The sequence below is a fragment of the Brassica napus genome, chromosome C3 (assembly GCF_020379485.1).
Source record: "Brassica napus cultivar Da-Ae chromosome C3, Da-Ae, whole genome shotgun sequence".
In the NCBI taxonomy this organism is placed as follows: Eukaryota; Viridiplantae; Streptophyta; class Magnoliopsida; order Brassicales; family Brassicaceae; genus Brassica; species Brassica napus.
In genome coordinates this window covers 15,799,025-15,820,190 of record NC_063446.1, presented here as the reverse complement: position 1 = coordinate 15,820,190, position 21,166 = coordinate 15,799,025, and the positions used below count along the sequence as shown (strand labels likewise).

The 21,166-nt window shown below is 32.1% G+C and overlaps 3 protein-coding genes and 1 pseudogene across 6 annotated transcripts; 3 read left to right on the top strand and 1 right to left on the bottom strand.

Annotated features, from left to right (window-relative positions):
* Positions 1–32: 32 nt before the first annotated feature.
* LOC111202350 lies at positions 33–1,248 on the top strand. The gene is made up of 3 exons (XM_022695093.2): positions 33–631; positions 706–834; positions 916–1,248. Exons 1-3 carry the CDS (start codon positions 314–316, stop codon positions 1,093–1,095), a joined length of 627 nt encoding a protein of 208 aa, XP_022550814.2. The 5' UTR covers positions 33–313; the 3' UTR covers positions 1,096–1,248.
* Positions 1,249–1,258: 10 nt separating this feature from the next.
* LOC125584354 (aquaporin PIP1-2-like) lies at positions 1,259–3,048 on the bottom strand. The gene is made up of 4 exons (XM_048752710.1): positions 2,613–3,048; positions 1,830–2,125; positions 1,598–1,738; positions 1,259–1,509 (listed from the first exon to the last, which is right to left on the bottom strand). Exons 1-4 carry the CDS (start codon positions 2,938–2,940, stop codon positions 1,414–1,416), a joined length of 861 nt encoding a protein of 286 aa, XP_048608667.1. The 5' UTR covers positions 2,941–3,048; the 3' UTR covers positions 1,259–1,413.
* Positions 3,049–5,834: 2,786 nt separating this feature from the next.
* Positions 5,835–8,850, top strand: LOC111204441 (SKP1-like protein 20). 4 transcript variants are annotated; one of them, XM_048752708.1, is made up of 9 exons: positions 5,835–6,032; positions 6,482–6,681; positions 6,884–7,108; positions 7,173–7,373; positions 7,459–7,569; positions 7,653–7,722; positions 8,105–8,339; positions 8,414–8,529; positions 8,597–8,850. In XM_048752708.1, the coding sequence occupies exons 2-9, from the start codon at positions 6,571–6,573 to the stop codon at positions 8,677–8,679; spliced, it is 1,152 nt and encodes a 383-aa protein (XP_048608665.1). In that variant the 5' UTR covers positions 5,835–6,032; positions 6,482–6,570; the 3' UTR covers positions 8,680–8,850. The 4 variants fall into 4 exon arrangements, with proteins under 4 accessions (XP_048608665.1, XP_022554892.2, XP_022554890.2 ...); XM_022699171.2 differs by having other exon boundaries at positions 5,837–6,032; positions 6,598–6,681; positions 8,617–8,850; XM_022699169.2 differs by having other exon boundaries at positions 5,837–6,032; positions 8,617–8,850.
* Positions 8,851–18,241: 9,391 nt separating this feature from the next.
* On the top strand, positions 18,242–20,497 carry LOC125582945 (annotated as a pseudogene).
* The last annotated feature ends 669 nt before the right edge of the window (positions 20,498–21,166 follow it).

The window sequence follows — 21,166 nt, the reverse complement described above, 5'->3', positions numbered from 1 at the left end:
TCCCTCTTCCTTTTTGATTTTTTTTTTTTCTGAGACGTATTAATCTGATTTTTTACTTTATTTTGGTGGGCCCCACGGTCTTGATACTGTTGGAACACGCAAACTGCGTGATATTTGCGTCGAATACCACAAAGGTGAAAACGCCGTGTCGTTTTTTCCTTCCAGCATTTACATGCTTATCGTATTGACGCATATAACACGACACGCCTTTCGTTTATAAAAGAAGGAAACGGCGAGAAGATTTCAGTTTATGTCGTTACTCATCTTTCCCCAACTGATATAGAAGTACCGTTGCCGTCTCGCTTCGCCGTATATGATTCCCATGGAGAAGATGATTCGCTCCTATTTTGTTACTCTACTCTTTTGCCTCGTGTTTCTTCTGTTCTCGTACGGATCTGTCGAAGCAGGGAAGCGACGGATCGAGATCACCGACGATCTTGACGACGTGGAAGACAATGAAGAAGACGAATCATGGAAACAGTGGGGGAGCGAAACAGCGACGCCGGAGTTCGATCCGCCTCCGGATTTCTCCGACATGGGATTCGATCAGATCCAAGAGGAAATGGCTAAACGGACTTTTGCACCGGTCGTCGGATTCGTCAAGCTCCGGTTAGGAGTCCACCGAACTAAGGTAGACAAAACGACGAATCCATTCATGTGATTGAAAAAGTCGTGAGTTTTTTTTAAAAAAAAATTGACCATCAGGATATGGTGGTGGAGATTGCTATGAGATGGACGAAAGTTCTGAGAACAGGCGGGTTAGGAGTGAGATTCATGGCCGTGGATCGAAGCACGGTGATGTTCAATATGCAGAACGGGAAGGAAGTGACTGAGGTAATGATAAAAAAAATGTTGTCAACTTTATTTACCGGATTAGTAACAGATCTTGAGATGTGCAATTGATTTTGAATTTAGCTAAGGGAGTTTGTGCTGAGCCAAGAAGAGGCTTATGAGGTTAAGATAGGGAAACAAGAGTTTCGAAGACCTGGGGATCCTCCTCTTGATGATGTCTTTGAAAAACTTCAAGCTAAGCAAAGCAAGGATGATAAAGATGGTGATACGAGCAAGAATGATGTTACCAAGGATGAACTATAGGCCTATACGGCCAGTAAATATTTTTGGTTCATTAACCAGATAGGATTTTGTCTCTGTAGCAGATTGTAAGCTAATACGTTAACTATGTTGTTCCGCTTTGTTTCAAGATAAATGCCTGCCTAGAACGTTCCAATTATAGAAATCATTTGGAAAGACGAGGAGATATTACAAACTTTTTCAGGGGAATGTCGTTCCATTATATAAGAGTCTGCATCAGGCAATGTAGAGCAGCAACACATACACACGATGTTTCACACAAGTAGTACATTCACAAAAGAAAGCAAACTAAGGGAACATATTTTTTAAAGAGTAACTCAATCAGCTTCTGGACTTGAATGGGATGGCTCTGATGACTATCACGTGGTAAAGAGCAGCAAGTGCAGCACCGATGAATGGTCCAACCCAAAAGACCCACTAGAGAACAAAGAATGAAACAAAGACTTTAGTAAACCAGTGATCCCAAATCCAAATGTAATTTGTTGGTAAGAAGTGGAAAACTCACATGGTCGTCCCAAGCGTTGTCCTTGTTGAAGATGATTGCAGCTCCAAGACTTCTTGCTGGGTTGATTCCAGTTCCAGTGATGGGGATGGTTGCCAAGTGGACCAAGAACACAGCGAATCCGATTGGGAGAGGTGCAAGAATCTGTCCAATTCCAAAAAAAAACAATTAAGCATTCTTATCCTAATCCAACATAACACCACAAAAGTCCTGTCTCTTTTTTTGTACAACTTACAGGAACATGAGAGTCACGAGCGTTTCTCTTAGCGTCAGTTGCGGAGAAGACGGTGTAAACTAGCACAAAGGTTCCAATAATCTCAGCACCGAGACCACTTCCTTTGGTGTAGCCAGGAGCTACGGTGTTAGCTCCACCTCCTAGAGCTTGGTACCGCTTTGGTTGGAACCCCTTGACCACACCGGCTCCACAGATGGCTCCTAAGCACTGCATCACTATATAGTACACAGCTCGTGTGAGTGAAAGCTTCCGAGCCAAGAACAGACCGAATGTGACTGCTGGGTTGATGTGTCCACCTGAGAGGTCATTACACAACACAAATCGTTATTACAACATCTATAAATAGAAAGTTCAAAGTTTTAACTGCTCCTTAGTTGCATAAACACAACACAAAGCGTTATTACGACAACTGCAGATCGAAAGTTTGAAACTTTGATGCTCCTCAGTTTCATACTCTCTCTTTCAAAAAGATAGTATGTTTTCAAATTTTCAGCATGAAAACATTATAAATTTTAATTATAAATACAATATTTTCGGATTAAATATTTCCCAGAAATTTTATCCAATCAAATTTCGCTAAACATAATTAAATTTATAAAAATATACAGTTTACCATTATTTCATAATAAAAATGCATTAAAATGTATAAATATATTTTCTTGAAACAAATTTTTCCTATAAAAAAACATTTTGAAACGGAAGAACTAACATAGCTACCATCTATCTATCTGAAGAAACTAGAAACCGTTAGATCGGAGAATCTGGAGTGTGGTGGTGACTTACCGGAGACACCAGCGGTACAGTAGACGAGAGCGAAGATCATACCACCGAAAGCCCAAGCGATGCCTTGGATTCCGACGGAAGCACACATGCTCGGTGACCTCTTCACACCCATGACGGTCAACACAGTTATGTAAAGAAAGAGAAACGTGGCGATGAACTCGGCGATTCCGGCTCTCCAGAAGGACCACGAAGCGAGCTCGCCGGGCTCGAACAACGGCGCAGGAGGCGGCTCCTTGTAGTCTTTGTCGCTCTGAGCCGATGTTCCGATGGGTTGTCTCTCGGGGAATTTGTTAGCTCCGACTCTAACATCTTCTTCCTTGCCTTCCATCTCTTGAGTTTCTTCTTCTTCTCTCTCTCTCTCTCTAGATGAGTGTGTAATAATGTGTTGCAGAGATGCAGAGAAGCAGTGAGTGGTGGTTTTATAGTGACGGAGCTGAAGCTGGAAGATAATGCAAACAAATGGAAATAAAATTAATTAAAACACGGTGATAGTTACTTTGTTAATTGCTTAGTTTAATTTCATGATATAATTAACGTTATCATCTTTGTTGCTGATAATACTAATTATTGATTAATGATAATTATATTCTGTTGCCAGAGTTTCAAATTACGCTTTCCAGCTGTTTTGTGTTCTCTAATCAAATGACTTTTATATGTAGATAATGTGGATAGTTATTTTTCGAATTATGTCTTTTATGAATGTTGATTATGACAAAAAAGAGTCGAAAAGAAAAAAATATGACAAAAAGAATACTGAAAACTCTAATAAAATATTAAAAGTGAAAGGATGAAAAAGTTGTGGTTGAGATAAACGGGCGGTTTATTTGGACTTTTGTCATGAGTAGGATGCACTAACACCATTATTAACTCCGGTCTCTTAACTGGAATTCTTAACTTCGGTTAAAATACGGTTATTAGCTTTTTTTAATTATAAAACTAATAAAAACTAAGAGCTGTCTTTCAATAAGAGATATAAGAATCTGTTTTTTACCAGAAAATTATTTAAAAAAAAATGTCAAATCAGGCTAAGAAACCAAGGTTAACTTGCTTTTTGGTGTAAAATCTATAACATTTTCTTCTTGTTTTCTAAGTACAATCTCATAAGAATACTAATTGTGCAACATAATCAAAGTTAGGAGTGATGGTAATAACCATGCCAGATGAGACCTGTATATTGTTTAACTGAAATTTCTAAATTCATCCATAGATCAATTAATATGGGTAAATATATAACTAGTAGCTCAAAAACTGTATATACATGCAGCATGCAAACCATCAAGCATTAATGTGTAAATGGCATATATAGACAGCATGCAAACCATCAACCATTAATGTGTAAATGGCATATATACATATGAGTGGAATGAACGAAGAAGATTGGGGCTGTGTAATATTGGGCTGCAATCCACTATATGCCAAAAAGGAAAGACAGCAACGTTTAAGCCAAAAGAAAAAAAAGCTGTGAACATTTGAACAATAATGGTTGCCTCGTTGCTTTGATGTCCTACTACACATATGCTGTTTTCTTCTACTCAGAGATACCAAAATTCGCTTTCTTTTATCACCCAAACTCCATTAACCAACCAAGCTCATATACGGAAAGGAAGTCTTTGCATAATCTTCTTGTCCCGAGAACTGATTCATCAAAATAATAAGTTATTGTTGATATCGACACATCAATTTAAATTTGTTCATATCGTCGGAAAAAACAGTCATCTCATATGTTTTGATAATGGTCAGGATAACTCAATTGGTCAAACATATGACTGAAAATCCTCGTGTCAAATCTGGTTTGTGGCATAAGATTAATTAATTTTGATAAGTTTGATACTAATGTATGCCATATACTGAATTTCTAAATCACTAACATGTATGCCATATATCTCATAGAAATTAAAATCATGAGTGAGGTGTACACCATCTTGCTTTTATCCTTGTGACTGATTTTTGGTTAAATAAACTGTAGATCGTATGGTAATATCGGGTTTGCAACATTTTTTTGACATCCACAAAAATTCTGAAGAATTCGTATTACATATTTTCAACCCATTCTACACCATTATGTTTTCCATGTATTCGGAAAATGAAGAAAAAATATAATAATCGATCCTTCATATATATTATTCAACGTGTTTAATTAAATACTATCTACTATTGTTATTCCTACGGATTCGCAATTGTTTATTATGTTTTTGCTACGTACTTTGACGAAGAAGCCATAGCTTCTAACTTTAGCGAAGAAATAAATTCGAGAAGGTTGTAATTTGTTTGGATTTGATATGAGAATATTCTCAAGTCCATGATTCCAAGCCGTCCATTCCATGGATAAAAGGACACGTGGCACGAACTTACGTCTACAAAACCGACCAAGCCACCCCCAAAAACTTGTCACAGTCAGAGACCAATATTAATCATTCTTCCCTATTTTATTTTGATGGTTTCTTCATCAAAGGTGCAATTATGTCATGCCCACTCCTATTATTTCCGTGGCGTTACTCTCCCACCTGACCTCCACTTAGAACACCCTCGTTGAGGATAACTTAACCGGTTTCTCCCATTAAACAAATCTAAAAATTAATTAAAACAGATGAAATAGATGAGATGGATATTTTCATTAGAGACTCAAAAAAAATATTCAAAAACCCCTCCAAATAACACCTGTCTTTATATTAATGGTTTAAACACTCTTTTTGTTTAAAATTTAATAAGATAACTATATCATATTTATTTTACTGAGATATCCATATGAATATCTTACCACCAATGATGCTCTTAGGAGGCTTATTTTTGTTTTTAGTTAAAGGGAAATTGCATTCCATAACCAAACAAAAAACTCAAATTAGCTAAGTAAACAAATTCCTCTTTTCTCTCTTCCTTTTCCTTCCTATTTGTCTCGTCCCTCTCTATAAAAATCTAATTTTTGTTTTTTTTTTCAGTTATTTCACAAATTCTCCTTTTAGTTAATCCATGTGAAAAGATTCGAGCCCTTTAAATATTTTTGTTTTCCACATAACAGTTTTAGTTAATCCATGTAAAAAGATTCGAGCCCTTTAAATATTGGCCCATACTTTGGGCTATATTAAACGACAATTTTGAATGGGCTGACATTTGAGTCCACAAACCCCCACTCAAGATCCATCTGCGGCGGGTCTGGTAATTGAGAAAAATCATTTTTTCACATAATAAATAAATAAAAATTAGCGAGAAAAATATATAAATCATCCAAGCGACGAACTAACATAACACAACTCGAGCCGAGCCACTCACTACACCAGTCCACTGAGTTGAACCGGAGACTAACCAACCATTGATTTCGTTTCCGATAACTCGACGAACTAACTAGCCTCTCCCGCTCGCCACCGTCAGATTGAAATCCCCTCCGCCGCTAGTAAACTTCCATTTCTTAATCTCAACTTTAAGGTACGGCGGGTTTATTAGATGACTCTTCTTCGTTCCAAAAGAGCTCAAATCGGTAGATTGCATGTTCTGTATAATCTCTACACTCTTACGTGTTTGATTGTGTTATTGGTATAATCAAGCTTAGATTTCACTTTCTTGAGTTGTAGTTCCGTTTTCATGCTTATATTCTTTTGTTTAGGGTTGTTACTTTTGGTTTCTTGATTGAATTGGATCTTCTTTGGTTCAAAATCTTTTGTGTGTTTGGCATTAAAGGGGAGATGATTCTTTGCCAAAGAGTTGATTCCTTTTGAGATTACGAAACCATTAAGAAGACGATTATGTTATTAAAAGTATTTATTTTTGCTGGAGCGGTTAATCTCTCTCTCTCTCTATTAGATTTATATGTTGTGCCTTTCTTTTACTTGTTTGGTGGATATATATTTGCTTAAGATCGTCATCTACTTGGCTAGTTTTTTATCCCGAAGAGAGAGAGCTTCAAGTTTTTGAAGCAAACAGAGGCATTGTATAGTAGGGTGTGTCTCCTATTTCTTGGATCTGAATGTGCAACTATCATTTCATTTTTAAGGAGCCTAATAGCACCAATACAGTGCCTGGGTCATCTAATCCATTACCAATGTCAGAAAGTTATCTGGCCATCATGCAACGAGAGGTGAAAATTTTCTTTCTTTCTTTTTTTCTGTTGATAGCCAATTTTTGTTAAGCACTGTTTCACATAGATGTCAATGATCTGGCTAGTATTGTTTAAGGTTGTGATGGTTGTTAGATATTGTGAGTAAGTATAGTTCTTGACTAAATGCATTGTGCACCTTGCTCCAAAAATAAAACTAGTTTTTACTCTGTCATGGATTCAGATGATGCAGTCCTACATCTGGCTTAAAACTGCTGATGGTTCAATTCACCTAGTGGAAAAAGAGATTGCGATCTTCTTTCCCATGATATGTCAAGAGGTCGTATGCAAGGGTGTTGGAACTTCTAAGAATCATCCAATATCGCTTCCACAGCAAGTAAATCAAGCTACGCTCAGCTTGATTCTTGATTACTGTAGATTTCATCTAGTGCATGGACGTTCAAACAAGGTTTGTATAATATTTCCATGTCGATCTGGCCTCTTTCAATGCATCTAATTTATCTGCTCTTTAGGAACGAAAAACTTATGATCAAAAATTCATCCGGATGGACACAACGATGCTACGTGAGTTGGCCTCAGCCGCTGGCAGTTTACAGCTGAAGCCGTTGGTTGATCTTACTTGTCGCACACTTGGACGAAGCATGGAAGGAAAAACCCCTGAGGAGATGAGAGAGATACTTAATTTTCCTGATGACCTTAGTCACCTTACTGACGTATGTCATAGATCATCCCTTAGTAGGATTTTGTCTCCTCCTTCTGCTTTTCTTTTTGACCACCTTTTAATGATTTTTTATCCAGGAGGAGAGATTATTGCCTCTGAAGAACACAATGGATGATCCAGGGATTCGACTACTGAACAGATTGAACGCAAAGAAAAGAAAGGAGCTAAAAGAAGGAGAGAGATTGCAGGTATGTTATTTTACTTGTTTAGGCTATTGAATGAAGTTGAGCTCTTTCACTAGCTTATTAAGTTGGGGTTTTCCATGTTTTAGAATGTTGAGGTTGAAGAACATGTGGACGAACGTTCTGTGGATGACCTGGTATCGTTTATAAACGGCGGAGGTACTTTGCTTTGATCTTACTCTGGTTTTCTGACTTCATAGAATCCTTTCTTTTTGTTCTGTTTCTTCTTTAGCCACTCTTAGTTATCTATTTAACATTGTACCACCACATTGTAGTTCATGTCTAGAACTGTGTGTTAATTCAATGATGTATACTTTTGTTGATTGACTATTCTCTTTTTACTTACTGCCTGAGATAAAATAGTCATCGTCTATGCTGCTGTCTCGTTGCATATCTATCAACTTCATTTTTGTGCAAGAAGTACACCTATAGATTGTTTCCCGTGTGAATTTATGTTTGTGTTGTTTCTTAGTCCTCTCGTTCCTCTATTCTACTTCCTTTTGAAGGCCTCATTGGAAGTAAGGAAAGTTCTGTTTCTCAGATGCCAAGGTAGTAAAGACGTCAAAGGGAAAGAAGAAGAACAAGAAAAAGAAGGACCAGAAGATTGTTTCCTCAAATGAAAAAGAAGGAGCCGAAGAGACTGGATCCATCACGAGAGAGGTAGAGGTACCCAACTTACCTAGTACGGAAGATGACATCTTTACGCCAAAGGCCGGGTCTGAAGATGGAGATTCAGATGATGAAATGGATCCAGCCATGAAGGAAATGCTTGATAGGTAAGATTCCTGTTAATACAAAACCTGTGGCCACGATTGTTTTCCTTATTCTTACATAGTGAAAATATATACAGAGAGGTAGAAGATTTTGCTCGAAGATTGAACTCCAATTGGGTTGGATCGCAAGGACAAGTAAGAAGGCCTGTTCACTTTTCCATGAACGGCAACGGGACTACAAGACGGCATATAGGTATGATATCTCTTCTTTGGCAGCATATCATCTTCACTTCTATCGTAATTTTGAGTTGAACTGATAGGGTATGGTTTGGATGTGAAGGTTAATCTTCAGGATACAATTGATGAATTCAATGGCTTGGCACAGTTTTGGTTGGTTATATGAGAAAATAGGAGAGAGAGAATGGTTCACCAGTTGCTGAAGTAGATGCAGTTTTGACTTGATTTCTTTACTTTGTAATGATTGATCCTTTTATTTGTAAAACCACGTTTTGAGTATTTTTGTTGGTGTATCCAATTCAGAGTCCAATTCTATATTAGTTTAATTCTTGTTTCAGTTTGTGTTTATATGAACTCACAAGCCAAATAAGGAAGACATGTTCCATTGTTTTAGCATCAGAGCTCACAAGCCACAGAAGAGAATAAACCAGACTTTAATATGATAAGATCCAATAGGCTAAAGAAAAACATAACATCTACATAGTCACATTGTTCAAAGATCAATTGTGTAATTTGGTTTGCTCTACCAACAAAAGTACAAGAGATGGCCGAGCAAGCAGTGTCAAGATGATAATGATAATTTGGTTATGAAATTCTTGTTCTTTATTTTGCTCAAGTGGTTAATTAGAATTGAAAAGGTGAAGTTCAATATTCAGAATGGGAAGGAAGTGATCACTGAGGTTAACAACCACAAGTAATGCTAAAACATTGTTAACAGGATTAGTCAGACATCTGACAAGTACAGTCAATTATCTTTGTTGGTTGATTTTGAATAAACTAAGGAGATTTTTGAGCCGAGAGGAGGTTTAGGGCACGCGCAATGGGAAAAACTCTAACGAATTTCTTAAAGCATCTCCGATGTAAAATTTCATTTTTTCCTCCGAAATAGAGTAAAAGTGAAAATAGAGTAAAATTGCTAAAACTCTACTCCATTTTCCGCTTCATTTTCCACTCTATAATGGAGTGATGAACAAACAAAAAATAAATTACTTCATTTATGGAGTAAATTTTATTATGGAGTGATATATGAAGTTGGGTTGGAGCATTTCTTACTCTATATTCACTTTTACTCTATTTTAAAGGAAAAAATGGAATGGAGAAGGAGATGCCTTTAGCAACATATATTGGATATTTTTAAAAAATCTATTTCTATTATATTATTTGATAACTCAGTTTCCTACATGTCCCACTTATTTTAATTTCTTACAACAGTTATTTAGAGCTATCCTTAATGAATTAAAAATATTAAATTTAAATACTATTATTAATTTTTATTTTGTTTCTTTTTAAAAAAATTCAAATAACATATATAATAAAAAAAGGAAACACTTATAAAGTTAAAAAAAAAACGAAAATATATGTATATATAATATGATTTCATTAAAAAAAGTTTACAAAATAGTAATACTCCGTTTAAAACATATTTTTACATAACAAAAATAAACTATCAAAGTAATAAAAATACTTTCTTTATCTATAATTTTTTCTTAGATGAAAAAAATATATTTTAGTATAATATGATATCATAAAAATAAGTTCACAAAGGTAATATTGATATTAAAAATAAATATTATTCCTTTAAAAAATACTTTATACAATATAAAATAGATATATGTTCAAAGCAATAATAATATTTTCTTTATATCTATCTATTTTCTTAGATGATTACATACAATAATTAAATAACATAAACTCATATATGTTTAATTTGCTAAAATCGGTTAATTATTATTATTATTGAAATATTTTTTTCATAATCTCTAGCTGACTATAATATCTTACAATTACATCAAACAAATATCTATAAATTATAATTTAATTATATAATATGATTTCACAGAAACAATCACAGTTGTAGTGCTGATTTTTTTAAGAGATATTAAAAATGGAACCTCAGAATATTTTTTTATGATAAGCATATTTTGATCAAATAATTACAGAATCTTTTTAAATAGCATATACTATAAATGAGGTGTATATATATATATATATATATATATATTATTTGTCATTATTAAAAAAATATGTTTTCCGTTTTTTTATGTTTGTGGAACTTAATATACCCATAATTAAAATATCCAAACAAATCTGAATTCTAATTTTTAAGATTTCTTTCAATTAATCTAAGGCATACAATTATTTAGAAGTTATAAAGTATTTTAATTACTATAATATTGATATTCGTTCATGAGCTTATAAATATCTATCAGTTATACTTATGTATGTAATTTCCTATTGATCATCTCTTTATTTGCTAATATATTTTTAAAATATCAACATGTAATTTTGATAAATATTATGAAAATACATGAAAATTTAACCGATAAATAAAACTAATTTGATTTGACTTAATTATAATAAAAATATTTATACTTGACTTTGAATTTGAAAAAATTTATATGTAACTCAATATACTCACAACATGAGTGACTCGACTAATCCAACTTATATCCAAAATCAAAGATCTAACTACAATAACAAAATATAATTTTATAATAAGAATCTATTTATTTTTATACATATAAATTACAAAATGACTCAAAACATATTAATAAATTAGAATAAAATATTACCTAATTGTTACAATATAATAATATATATATATGCATGAGACTTCCAAATATTATCGTTATATTCATTTATGTAATTTTCGATCAAACACTTCTGGTTATTTTTTATTTAATTCTAAGCCCAATATATATTATGTTATACATAATCATACTAAAATATATTTAGATATCTAAGAAAATAGTCAATCTAAATGCAAATAATAATTTAATCAAAATTAACTATATTTAGAATAAAATATTATAGTTGAATTCAGAGAAATAGATGTAATCCAATATATTCAAGTGATAAACAATCGATTATTGACCCAAAAACAACCAAATCGACTAGATCCAAAATCATATGTCTAATTAAAATAATATAATATTAATATAAATTATACCTATAAATTATAAATTGATTTAAAACCAAAAGTAAATATCAATTAATTATAATATATTAATTTTACAAAGATTTATATCCGTGCAAGAGCACAGGAGAATCACCTAGTACCATTGAAAAACAAATCGACCTAAAACTCTACTATACAAAATTGTTGTACTTCTCTATAACTTTTATTTTTATTTTTGGTTTTACCATTAATTACTATAACCATATGATATATTAAATTAATGCTTTTAATATTTCTCATTTCACGTGATATACTTTGTACACAAAACAATATACAACGTTTAGCACCGAGCCTTATTGTCGTTAATTCGTTATATACACCATAGCTTCTGTTCAATTATGGACCTACATAGTTTAGACATCAATTATTAAAATGAATTTGCATATATCGTACAACATATTATACCATATCATCTTATATTATATAGTTCCAAATATTTTCATTTCAATATACAATTTCAGAGAATTTAAAAGTTAGCATAATCCATGAGAAAGCAATGAAACTTATTTTTCGCTTCAAAGCTTAGTAATCCATGAGAAAGCAACGAACCGGTTACATTCCTGTTCGAAAACGCGGGCACTACGGGCGATTAGTCGGCGAGGAGGCGCTCGGCGGTGCTTGGCTGTGGCGAGTTAGCTGTAGTCGGCCAATAAATCGACAACAACAATTTTTTTTTTTTTGATTTTGAATGCTTAAAATCTTGTATTTTGATGACATATCTATAGGTCTTAAGGATAAAAACATGAAAACACACCAAAATCCGATGATATGTGTGATTATAAATGTTTTACGGCCATGGAAAAGCTGTAAAATCGAAAACCCTAAACACAGTTGGAAAAGATGAAGAGGAAATGACGCTATTGCTCTTCATTAAAGGCAAAAAAAAATAGAAAGAAGAAAAACGCGTAGCTTTAGGGTCGCACCTGCATTCTTAGGCTGACCTGAGATTATGTAACCACCAGACTACTTCGAAAAATTATCGTTTTCATGCAAACTAATTAATGATTCATAATATATTTATAAAAATACAAAAAAATATTTAAAACTTAGCCCAGATTAATCCCCGATTAATTGTTAATGCGCTAGGCCCGTATCGTCCGCCGACTAACGCCTAGCATAGTTCCAAACACTTACACGTAACATACGTAAATAATCATTTCTCATCATTTTACATACCAACTATATATTCCCAAAATATAATTTTTTTTTTTGACTATACATATTCTACTATAAGCTAGTTACAAGTAATATATGGTCATCAAAACAAAATCTTATAATAATACTCAATTATATATAGATCTATATGTATTCAAAATCTGTACATTTTTGAAATCTAACAATTGTGAGAATACAGTTTCATATTCTCATTAATATTTATCTAAAAAGTTATAATCAAATTATATAATTTCAAAAATTTAACAATTTTCGTAATATGGAGGTATTTACTTAATATTGATCTAAAACTATTTAATAGAAGAGTTTTCTTCAATCATTGGAACTGCAATATTTAAAATCTATACATTTTCAAGATCTATATTTTTTGGGAAGGTGCAATGTTCGATATATATTTATAGTATTCAATAGTTTAACATTTATTACATAATCCCAAATCTAATTAAAATGATTTATTGTACAATAAAAACTCAAACAATAGTTTTCTACATATTTAAGGAAATACGAAAATGTAAAAATATAATATAAAAATCAATAAATTATTTATAAAATCTTCACATTATATTTTCAAACTGAAATAACACACGCTTTAAAAGCAAAAAGACAACTTTTTTGTCGGTTCCATTAACAAATTATGGGGTTTTTTTGTCAGCAATATAAACAGACAAATTATGGGTTTGGACTATAATAATCAAAATTATTTACTAATTAAATGTCTAAATTGAAATCCATTGGTAAAATTTGAAAAAACATTTTAATATACGCTAATGAAATTTAATCTTAAATATAGCCCATAATAACATGTTATTTATACTTAAAGTTTGAATTTAACTAATCACATACAAATATCTTCAGAAATACAAATTTTAGCAGTCATCTTTTAAAATAGAATATTTATTATAATTCTTAATAAAACTCAAAATTTAACTTTTTAATAACTAATAAAATAAATAATGAACACAGATTTAATAAACATTATATAAAACATGAAATATATAAATTATGAATGAATTTATAATTTGTATTAAATAAAACAGTATTAAAAATTATATGATTGAAAGTGCGGTTCAAAATCTAGTTTTCCATTAAAATAATAACTAATGTTATAAAAAAAAATCATGCAAGCAGAGTTTCTGGAAAAATAATCATTTTTACTTATTTTTTGTTTATTTTTTGTTTATCCTTTTCTTATTTTTTGTTAATTTTTTTCTTTATTTAAGCCTGAGAAAAAAATTCATAAAGATTTAATCATTGCACATGCTCTTATAAGTTTGAAGACCTTAAAACATACAACTTATTTATTTTGTTAGTTACTATGCTCTGATATTCTCATAATTACCAGATTTGTAAAGAAGATCGTTTATTCATTTAACAGAAAATACACATGAATTACATTTAAAAAACATACAAACATTACAAAAACATATTAAACAGATACAATAAATCTTAAACATAAAACTTAATAAACTCTCATGATCCTGATTATTAGTTAATCAGTTTAAGCGTTAAATTTATATTATTTTATTTTCATAATTTTTTCATAAAAATATATTAATTACTATAATTTATAAATGATACATTATTAAAATTGTTTAAACGGTTAAAATAGTTGCTACGATTTTAGAGTGATTAGAGTCTAGACGCTTGGCCGTCTACAATGCTTTTCAGAAGGGATCCCTTTTTCAGAACACAGGACGAGAACAACATAGTTTTCCACTTTTCCGCTTTTAGTGCTACGAATCATATCTTAAAAAGGTTAAAAACAAAAATAAAAGGATATTTTTTACTATAATCCAATTGGTTGATATATCATTCGGTAAGAGAGACATGCCATTTACTATCTTTCGTTTTTTCTTGGAGTGTGACTGGATGGTATTTATAGAGTAAATGTTTACTCTGGAATTTAATTTACTCGATATTCAGCTATAAAGTTACCAATCATGTAAACAATTGTCATATCATGTTTACTCTGTGTACCGTAGAAAAAATGAAACAACACTACAATTTTACTCTTATATTTATCCGAGAAATGTTTTACTCTATTTTTCTATTCTCTTTCATCTTTCCACCTCTTTCGTTTTACTCCACTTTTTACCTTTTTATTTACTCTGACTTACCCTAAAGATTAACCAATCACAACCTTAATTTAGTATAACTATAAAATTCTGAAACCAAAACATTGGAGTGGTTGGTGTGTGGCTCATGAATATGATAATAATGAAAGGGTGGGAGAGGAGAAGAAAAAATAATTGGTGAATAGTAAAGAACATTGTGTACAAGTTTGATTACAATATTTTTTCATTTTCATTTGTCACAAGAATTATACATATGTTTTCTACTTACATATATAGTTATATACATATCTTTGCTGGATAATAGTTTGGTTTACAATTGTACTATTTGTTACGTTAAATCCCCTATATATTAATCTTGAAACATTACAACATGTTTTCCTAACCACGTGTCATCTCTAAGATGATTCTTAGGCTTTGATTGGTAGAGCATTAGCATTAGTAGTAGCAGTATGCTGCAGGAGATGTATGCTTTTGCTAAACTGTTTAATAAGATGATTGGTAGAGCAATATGAGTATATTATTTAAAATTATTATAAAAATTAGTATATAATATATAATATATTTATTTTTAATGAATATATTTCTATATATATATAATATAACAAATAAAATTAAAAAGATATATAATTAATTTATTTTATTTAATAATTTTAAAATTATGCTTATATCGAAAAATATTATTTTGAAATAAGTTTTATAATTAAAATATCTATTTTAAAAAAATATTTCACATTTAAAATAAATTATATTATATTTTAAATGTGAAATATTATTTTGTTTTTAAATATATTTTTATTGTAAATTAATTTTAGAAATCAAAATTTTATTTTCTAGATATAAAAATAATTTTATGATATTATTAATAAAATAAATGAATTAATTATATATTTTCTTTAATTTTATAAATTTTAAATGCAAATACTGTTCTAAAAGCTTCATATGAGAGTATTGACCATAGAGCATTTGGAGAGCATTAACATTTAGTAAATGCTTCTTTAAATGTTTTTCTAACAATTGTTGATTGGATAATGTAGAGCATAATGCTAATGCTAATGCTCTACCAATCAAGGCCTTAGAATCATTAGAAAATATGTTGGTCCATATAAATGTATATTATATTTTTTATTAAACTAACTATCAAATTGATTAGTAGTGTACAAATGAATATTTTCAATTATTTTCTTAAATAAAAGCTAAGAAATTATCTAATATGATTAACATATATATGACAATTAATGATTATAAATAATACATATTTGATAACAATTTTTGTATCCTATCTCTTTTTTGTTTAATTTTATATTATTAAAAAAAATTAAACAATCACATTAAGAATATAATAAAAAAATAGATTTTTTCTTATATGTTATATTTTGAATTTTTAAAATGACTATAAATTACTAAAAGGTATAAATTTCACATTAAAATTTTTGTGATCAATGGTTTAACTTTATTTTTGTTCAAACAAGATACAAATGATCATAAATCGTATGAATATGAAGTTTCGGTAATTGATATTCCAATTATATATATATATATATATATATATTAATATCATTTAAAGTTATATACTATATAAAAAATATATTAATATATTAATTTCAGAATTTTCATTGAAAAATTTTGAGATCTTAGTATTTTAATTTTAAAATTTGTATTGATAAATCTCATATTAAAAGTTTTGTGATTAACGGTGTAAATTTTGTTACAGAAAATATACAAATGTTAATAAAATCATATGAGTAGGAAGTGTTAAATAATTAATAATTATATTAAAATATACTATATATATATCTATGTCAATATCGCTAAAGTTTAATTATATACCATAAAAAGTAAATAAAATGATTGTTTTGATTTATTTACCAAAAACGTGATCGTAAATAAACAAAAGGTATTGGTTTTGATTTATGTGTTTACTTTAATGTATACACTTTTTATGTATACAAATTATTTTTTAAATATGTGGTTTCTAATATGTTATTTGATCCTGACAATCCAGAATTACACTTCTTCAAATCGAAGTGATTTTTAATATTGGAAGCACTATATATATATTATTTCATTCAGATTAATATTTTAGTATTGATTTTTATTCCTAAAAATTTTTTAATGAAATAACATGACAAGATTCCAATCACCTTCTTTTAAGTTTGTTTGAAAATTAGAGATTAGATCATTCGTCTTATATTTGTTTCTCCCTAATACCCTATAAAGCTATTATAATTGTAAGAATGAAAGATCTGAACTATTTATTATAACCTTTATGGTTTATCATTTAATAAATCAAACATTTCTTACTTTATACATAATTTACATATACTAGAATGGTGAAGTATTATATATATATATATTTTTTTTTTTATCGTATACTCTTAAGTATCTAAAACTCAAAAGCGTAGGAATAAAAAATAATTTGTTTTGTTGTTCTAGAATTAGATGATTTTTATACCGAACTGGTGAATATATACTAGACAAACATTTATATTTCGAGTATGCACTTATATTATATAACAAATTGATATATTAGATTTGAACACTAACCTATGAATAGAGTTTGCTGGTGATTTTTTTTCAAAAAAATTGATTCGTAGATATGTTTCTGGAGTAGAACTAATTTTTGGAGAGTAAAATAAACGAGAACGAAAAAACAATTTTATAGAAGTAGAAAATGAAATCACTTATGGAGAGTCAATACTAAACAAATCGAGAGCAGAAATCAAATCCCTTACGTCATTTTACAATCAAATGTTTTCTTTCTGGTTTTTTGTAATTTGTGTTAGCCGCAAAACTTAATTTCTTTTTGTGCATATGAAGTCTTAAAAATAATTAAAATGAGTTGTACTACGTTAACTCTCCAACAACGATGATACATTTAAAAGACTAACATTTGTATTCGTCATTTAAAAAATATAATATTGCAAAATGTAAAAACCATTTAATGAACAAACATTAATATAAAAAACGTATCCTCTCGCATGTGCGCGTGTTATCATCTATAATTTAGTAAAATTATAACATTGGTGTGGTTGTTACTGGAAAAATAGTAAATGTGAGTGGGGTATCAAATGTGAGAATGGTAAATAAGATACTAGTTGCATAGTAGAGACTCTTGTGTACAAATTTGATCACAGATTTTTTCTTGGAAAGTGGAGAACATATTCTGGGAACAGAGGACAAAAGGAAGTGTGAGAGAGACATGATTTTTTTTTCTTGTGGAAGGACACAATGCGAGTGGAATATTAAATGTAAGGTATTGAGTATGATATAGTTGATAGGGTGGTGAGACCACCTCCATCCCAGAGTTTCTAAAAGATGGGTATATAAGAAACGTATAGTAAAAAAGTTAAGTGAGAAGTTGAGATACATGTTCTTATTTCATAACCTTTGAAATGCTTTACATACTTTGGGCCTTTGGCTGGATAATTTTTGTTTGGTTTTCAATTCTACTATATACTATCATTAATGAATAAAGTTATAAGTTTTTGAAATCTAAAACATTTATGTGGGTTGAATAGTAAATGTGTGGGGTAATCAATCAATATGATAAACACTGTAGTTGGATATGGTGGTGCATAATAAATAAATTTTTTTAGTAGTAAAGAAATTTTATCACAAGATTTTACTTTACCTTCGGCACAAGATTATGTCACCAGGGAAAGTAAAAAAGAACAAAAAGGAATAGAGAGAACCGTGGAAACAGAGGAAGAAAGAGGAGAGAGAGACGACAATGCCTTCGCCAAATTAAATCGCGTCACTGTACCCCTTTTTTTTCTTGTGGCCAATCAAACACGTACTTTGGATCTTAAGATCGAGAGTCAAGAAGAGAGACTAACTCAGAAACCCTTTTGAGAGCGGCACAGTGCAGGCCAACTATGGCTTCGTCGTTGCTTCTCAACCTCTCTCTCCGCAACTTGCTCTGGTAGTTCTCTGTCTCTATATATCTCTCTGTTTTTCTCTCTTTTTCTTCTTCGATGTCTACTTTGGCACCACTTCCACAGAGATACCAAACCCATCGGATGTTCTCCTCATCCATCACCACCAACCCTTACTTAGTGTATGCTAAAACACTTATAGGGCAACCCTGATGATGAGAATCTTCATGTAAGAAGCGATATCCACTATTTTGCCCGGTCAAGGAAGATGAAGTGATTGTACGAGACAAGGCACTTCCCATGGACGTTTCGAAAAGAGTGTTTTGTGGTCGGAATGTCCCATGGTTGGGTAGTTTTCAAGGCCCGGTCTGATGATGATAATAATAAAGATAAAGTCATATATATTAGCGACTACTACAGTCCTTGTGGTTCCAAATCAACCCTAAAACCATTCCTTTACATCCCATGGTCAACCTAATCCCTGCCCACCAGCTTGGCGTCACTAACGCCGCAATGACTTGTTCCCTGATCAAAGCAATGATTTCGCAGTGGCTGTCAACTGCTTAGGACCTGTGATCAACTTCTTTAGGCCTGGTGGCAAGCACAAGGATTCTGGTTCCGTCTTCTTTACCCTCCTCTCCAGCATTTTAATTCAGTCAAAGGTTATGTATTCAAAGGGAGATGAAAGTTCTACACCACTAGTGTTGGCGGCCAATTCTTGCTTTCCTACGATGCTTTCTTCGAGGAGGATATGACCGCTCCGAGGTGCATGAGCTCTGCGGTTCATCAACCATCCTGAGTTGACTCAGTATAGATGGGAGATATTGGACTCATGTTCCAAGACTGTACACCTTGTGAGTCTCCCTCGGGGAACGTTTTTTTATCAAATGGTCGCTCGGAACCACCAACCGGGAAGGAGATGACCTTCTTGTGTCGCGGAACAAAGCGTTTCATGGTGTTTAAAGAGGAAAGAAGAAACAAGGTCATGTCTTACACAGAGGACATTGGTGATCTCTGCATATTCCTGGGCAATAGTGAGCCCTTCTGTGTCAAGGCAAGCTCCTTCCCTGGCTTAAACCTAACTCCATCTATTTTGCAGGAGATGGCTTTGGGTTTACGATATAGCCACTAGAAAACCACGTTCCTTCCGTCCCAAGTCTCCGGAGGCCTTCTCTACAGCATCACTCGCCTTTCACTGGATCCCTCCAATGTCTCTCTAGGTTACTAGTTATCCCCAAGATTATTATGTCTCTAATTTGTGTTGAACTCTATATATATTTGGTTTTCACTTGTACTAGTTCTATCTTCATTTTTCTTTAATAAAAAATTATAAATCTAAAACATTGATGTGGTTGAAGTAGTAAATGTGGGGTATTCAATATGATAATAATTGATAGGCGTGGTGAGAAAGAAAAGAAAAAAATGTAAGAATCTTTGTGTACAAATTTGATCACAGATTTTTCTTTTTTCTGGTCCAAAAGATTATATAATAAGAGAAAAAAATTAAAAAAAAAAAAAAAAGGAAAAGCAGAGAAAAGAAAGAGACATAAAAACCTTTTTACTTGTGGCCAACCAAACAAGTACTTTGTGTGTTCTTAGATCAGACTAAAGAAGAGACTAGCTCACTCAGAACCCTTTTGAGAGCAGGCCAAGCTATTCTTCGTCCTCTGCTTCTCAGCCTCTCTTCCAAGCCCTCTCTCCGCAAACTTGCCCTGGTTAGTTTTCTTCTCTTCAATCTCTTTCTCTAGTTTTTGTACTTTTTCTTCTTCTTATGTTTACTTTAGCACGCTTCCCACAGAGATGCCAACCCTTCGGACGTTCTCCTCCTCCTCCGCCAAACCTTACTTGTTGTATCGTGTCACCTGTTGTGGTGGAAAAGGTGATGAAGATCCCCAGGTGTAATGACACAGCTCCACACGTTTGATCCGGCCAAAGATGAACATATCATCGTCGGTGATAAGCCATTTCCCCAAGAGTTGGTTGGGTCTTTCTCTGGTGGGAAGTTCCCATGGATGGGGAGTTTTTTCTATGGGGCCAACGTTCCATACTAACAGTGATTTTTGCAACCCTTGAGCTTTAAATCAAAACCAAAGTTCATCCGTCTGCTTCCTAGGCCTGATCTAATTAGTTGTCAATCTGACTTGGTAAGTGGCGTGGCAATGTCCTCTTCTCCTCAAGGGAAGAAGACTACCTTGTCGCTGTCAAGTTTACGGGACGTCCGGTGAGTATATATAAGCCGAGTGACACTAAGGCGGTCCATCTCACTTTGCCTCATAATGTATCGATCATTTTGAACCATCCATTTGATTGCAAAATTCCAGAGAGAGGTCAAAGGGTCTTGGGATGGTCAGGCCAAGGAGTTCCTGAGGTGGCCAACACACTTGTGGTCTTAGGGACTGGTTCCATGAATCCCACGACCCTGAGTTCCATGTGCGCTGTCCACACCTTCCTCAAGTTTCTCTAATCCGCACGGGAGTTGCAGCTTTTAGATTACTTGTCATAAGAGCACACGACCTTGTGGAATCATTCATCAAGACAACGATTCCGGGTAAGTGGTACGAGATTCTACTA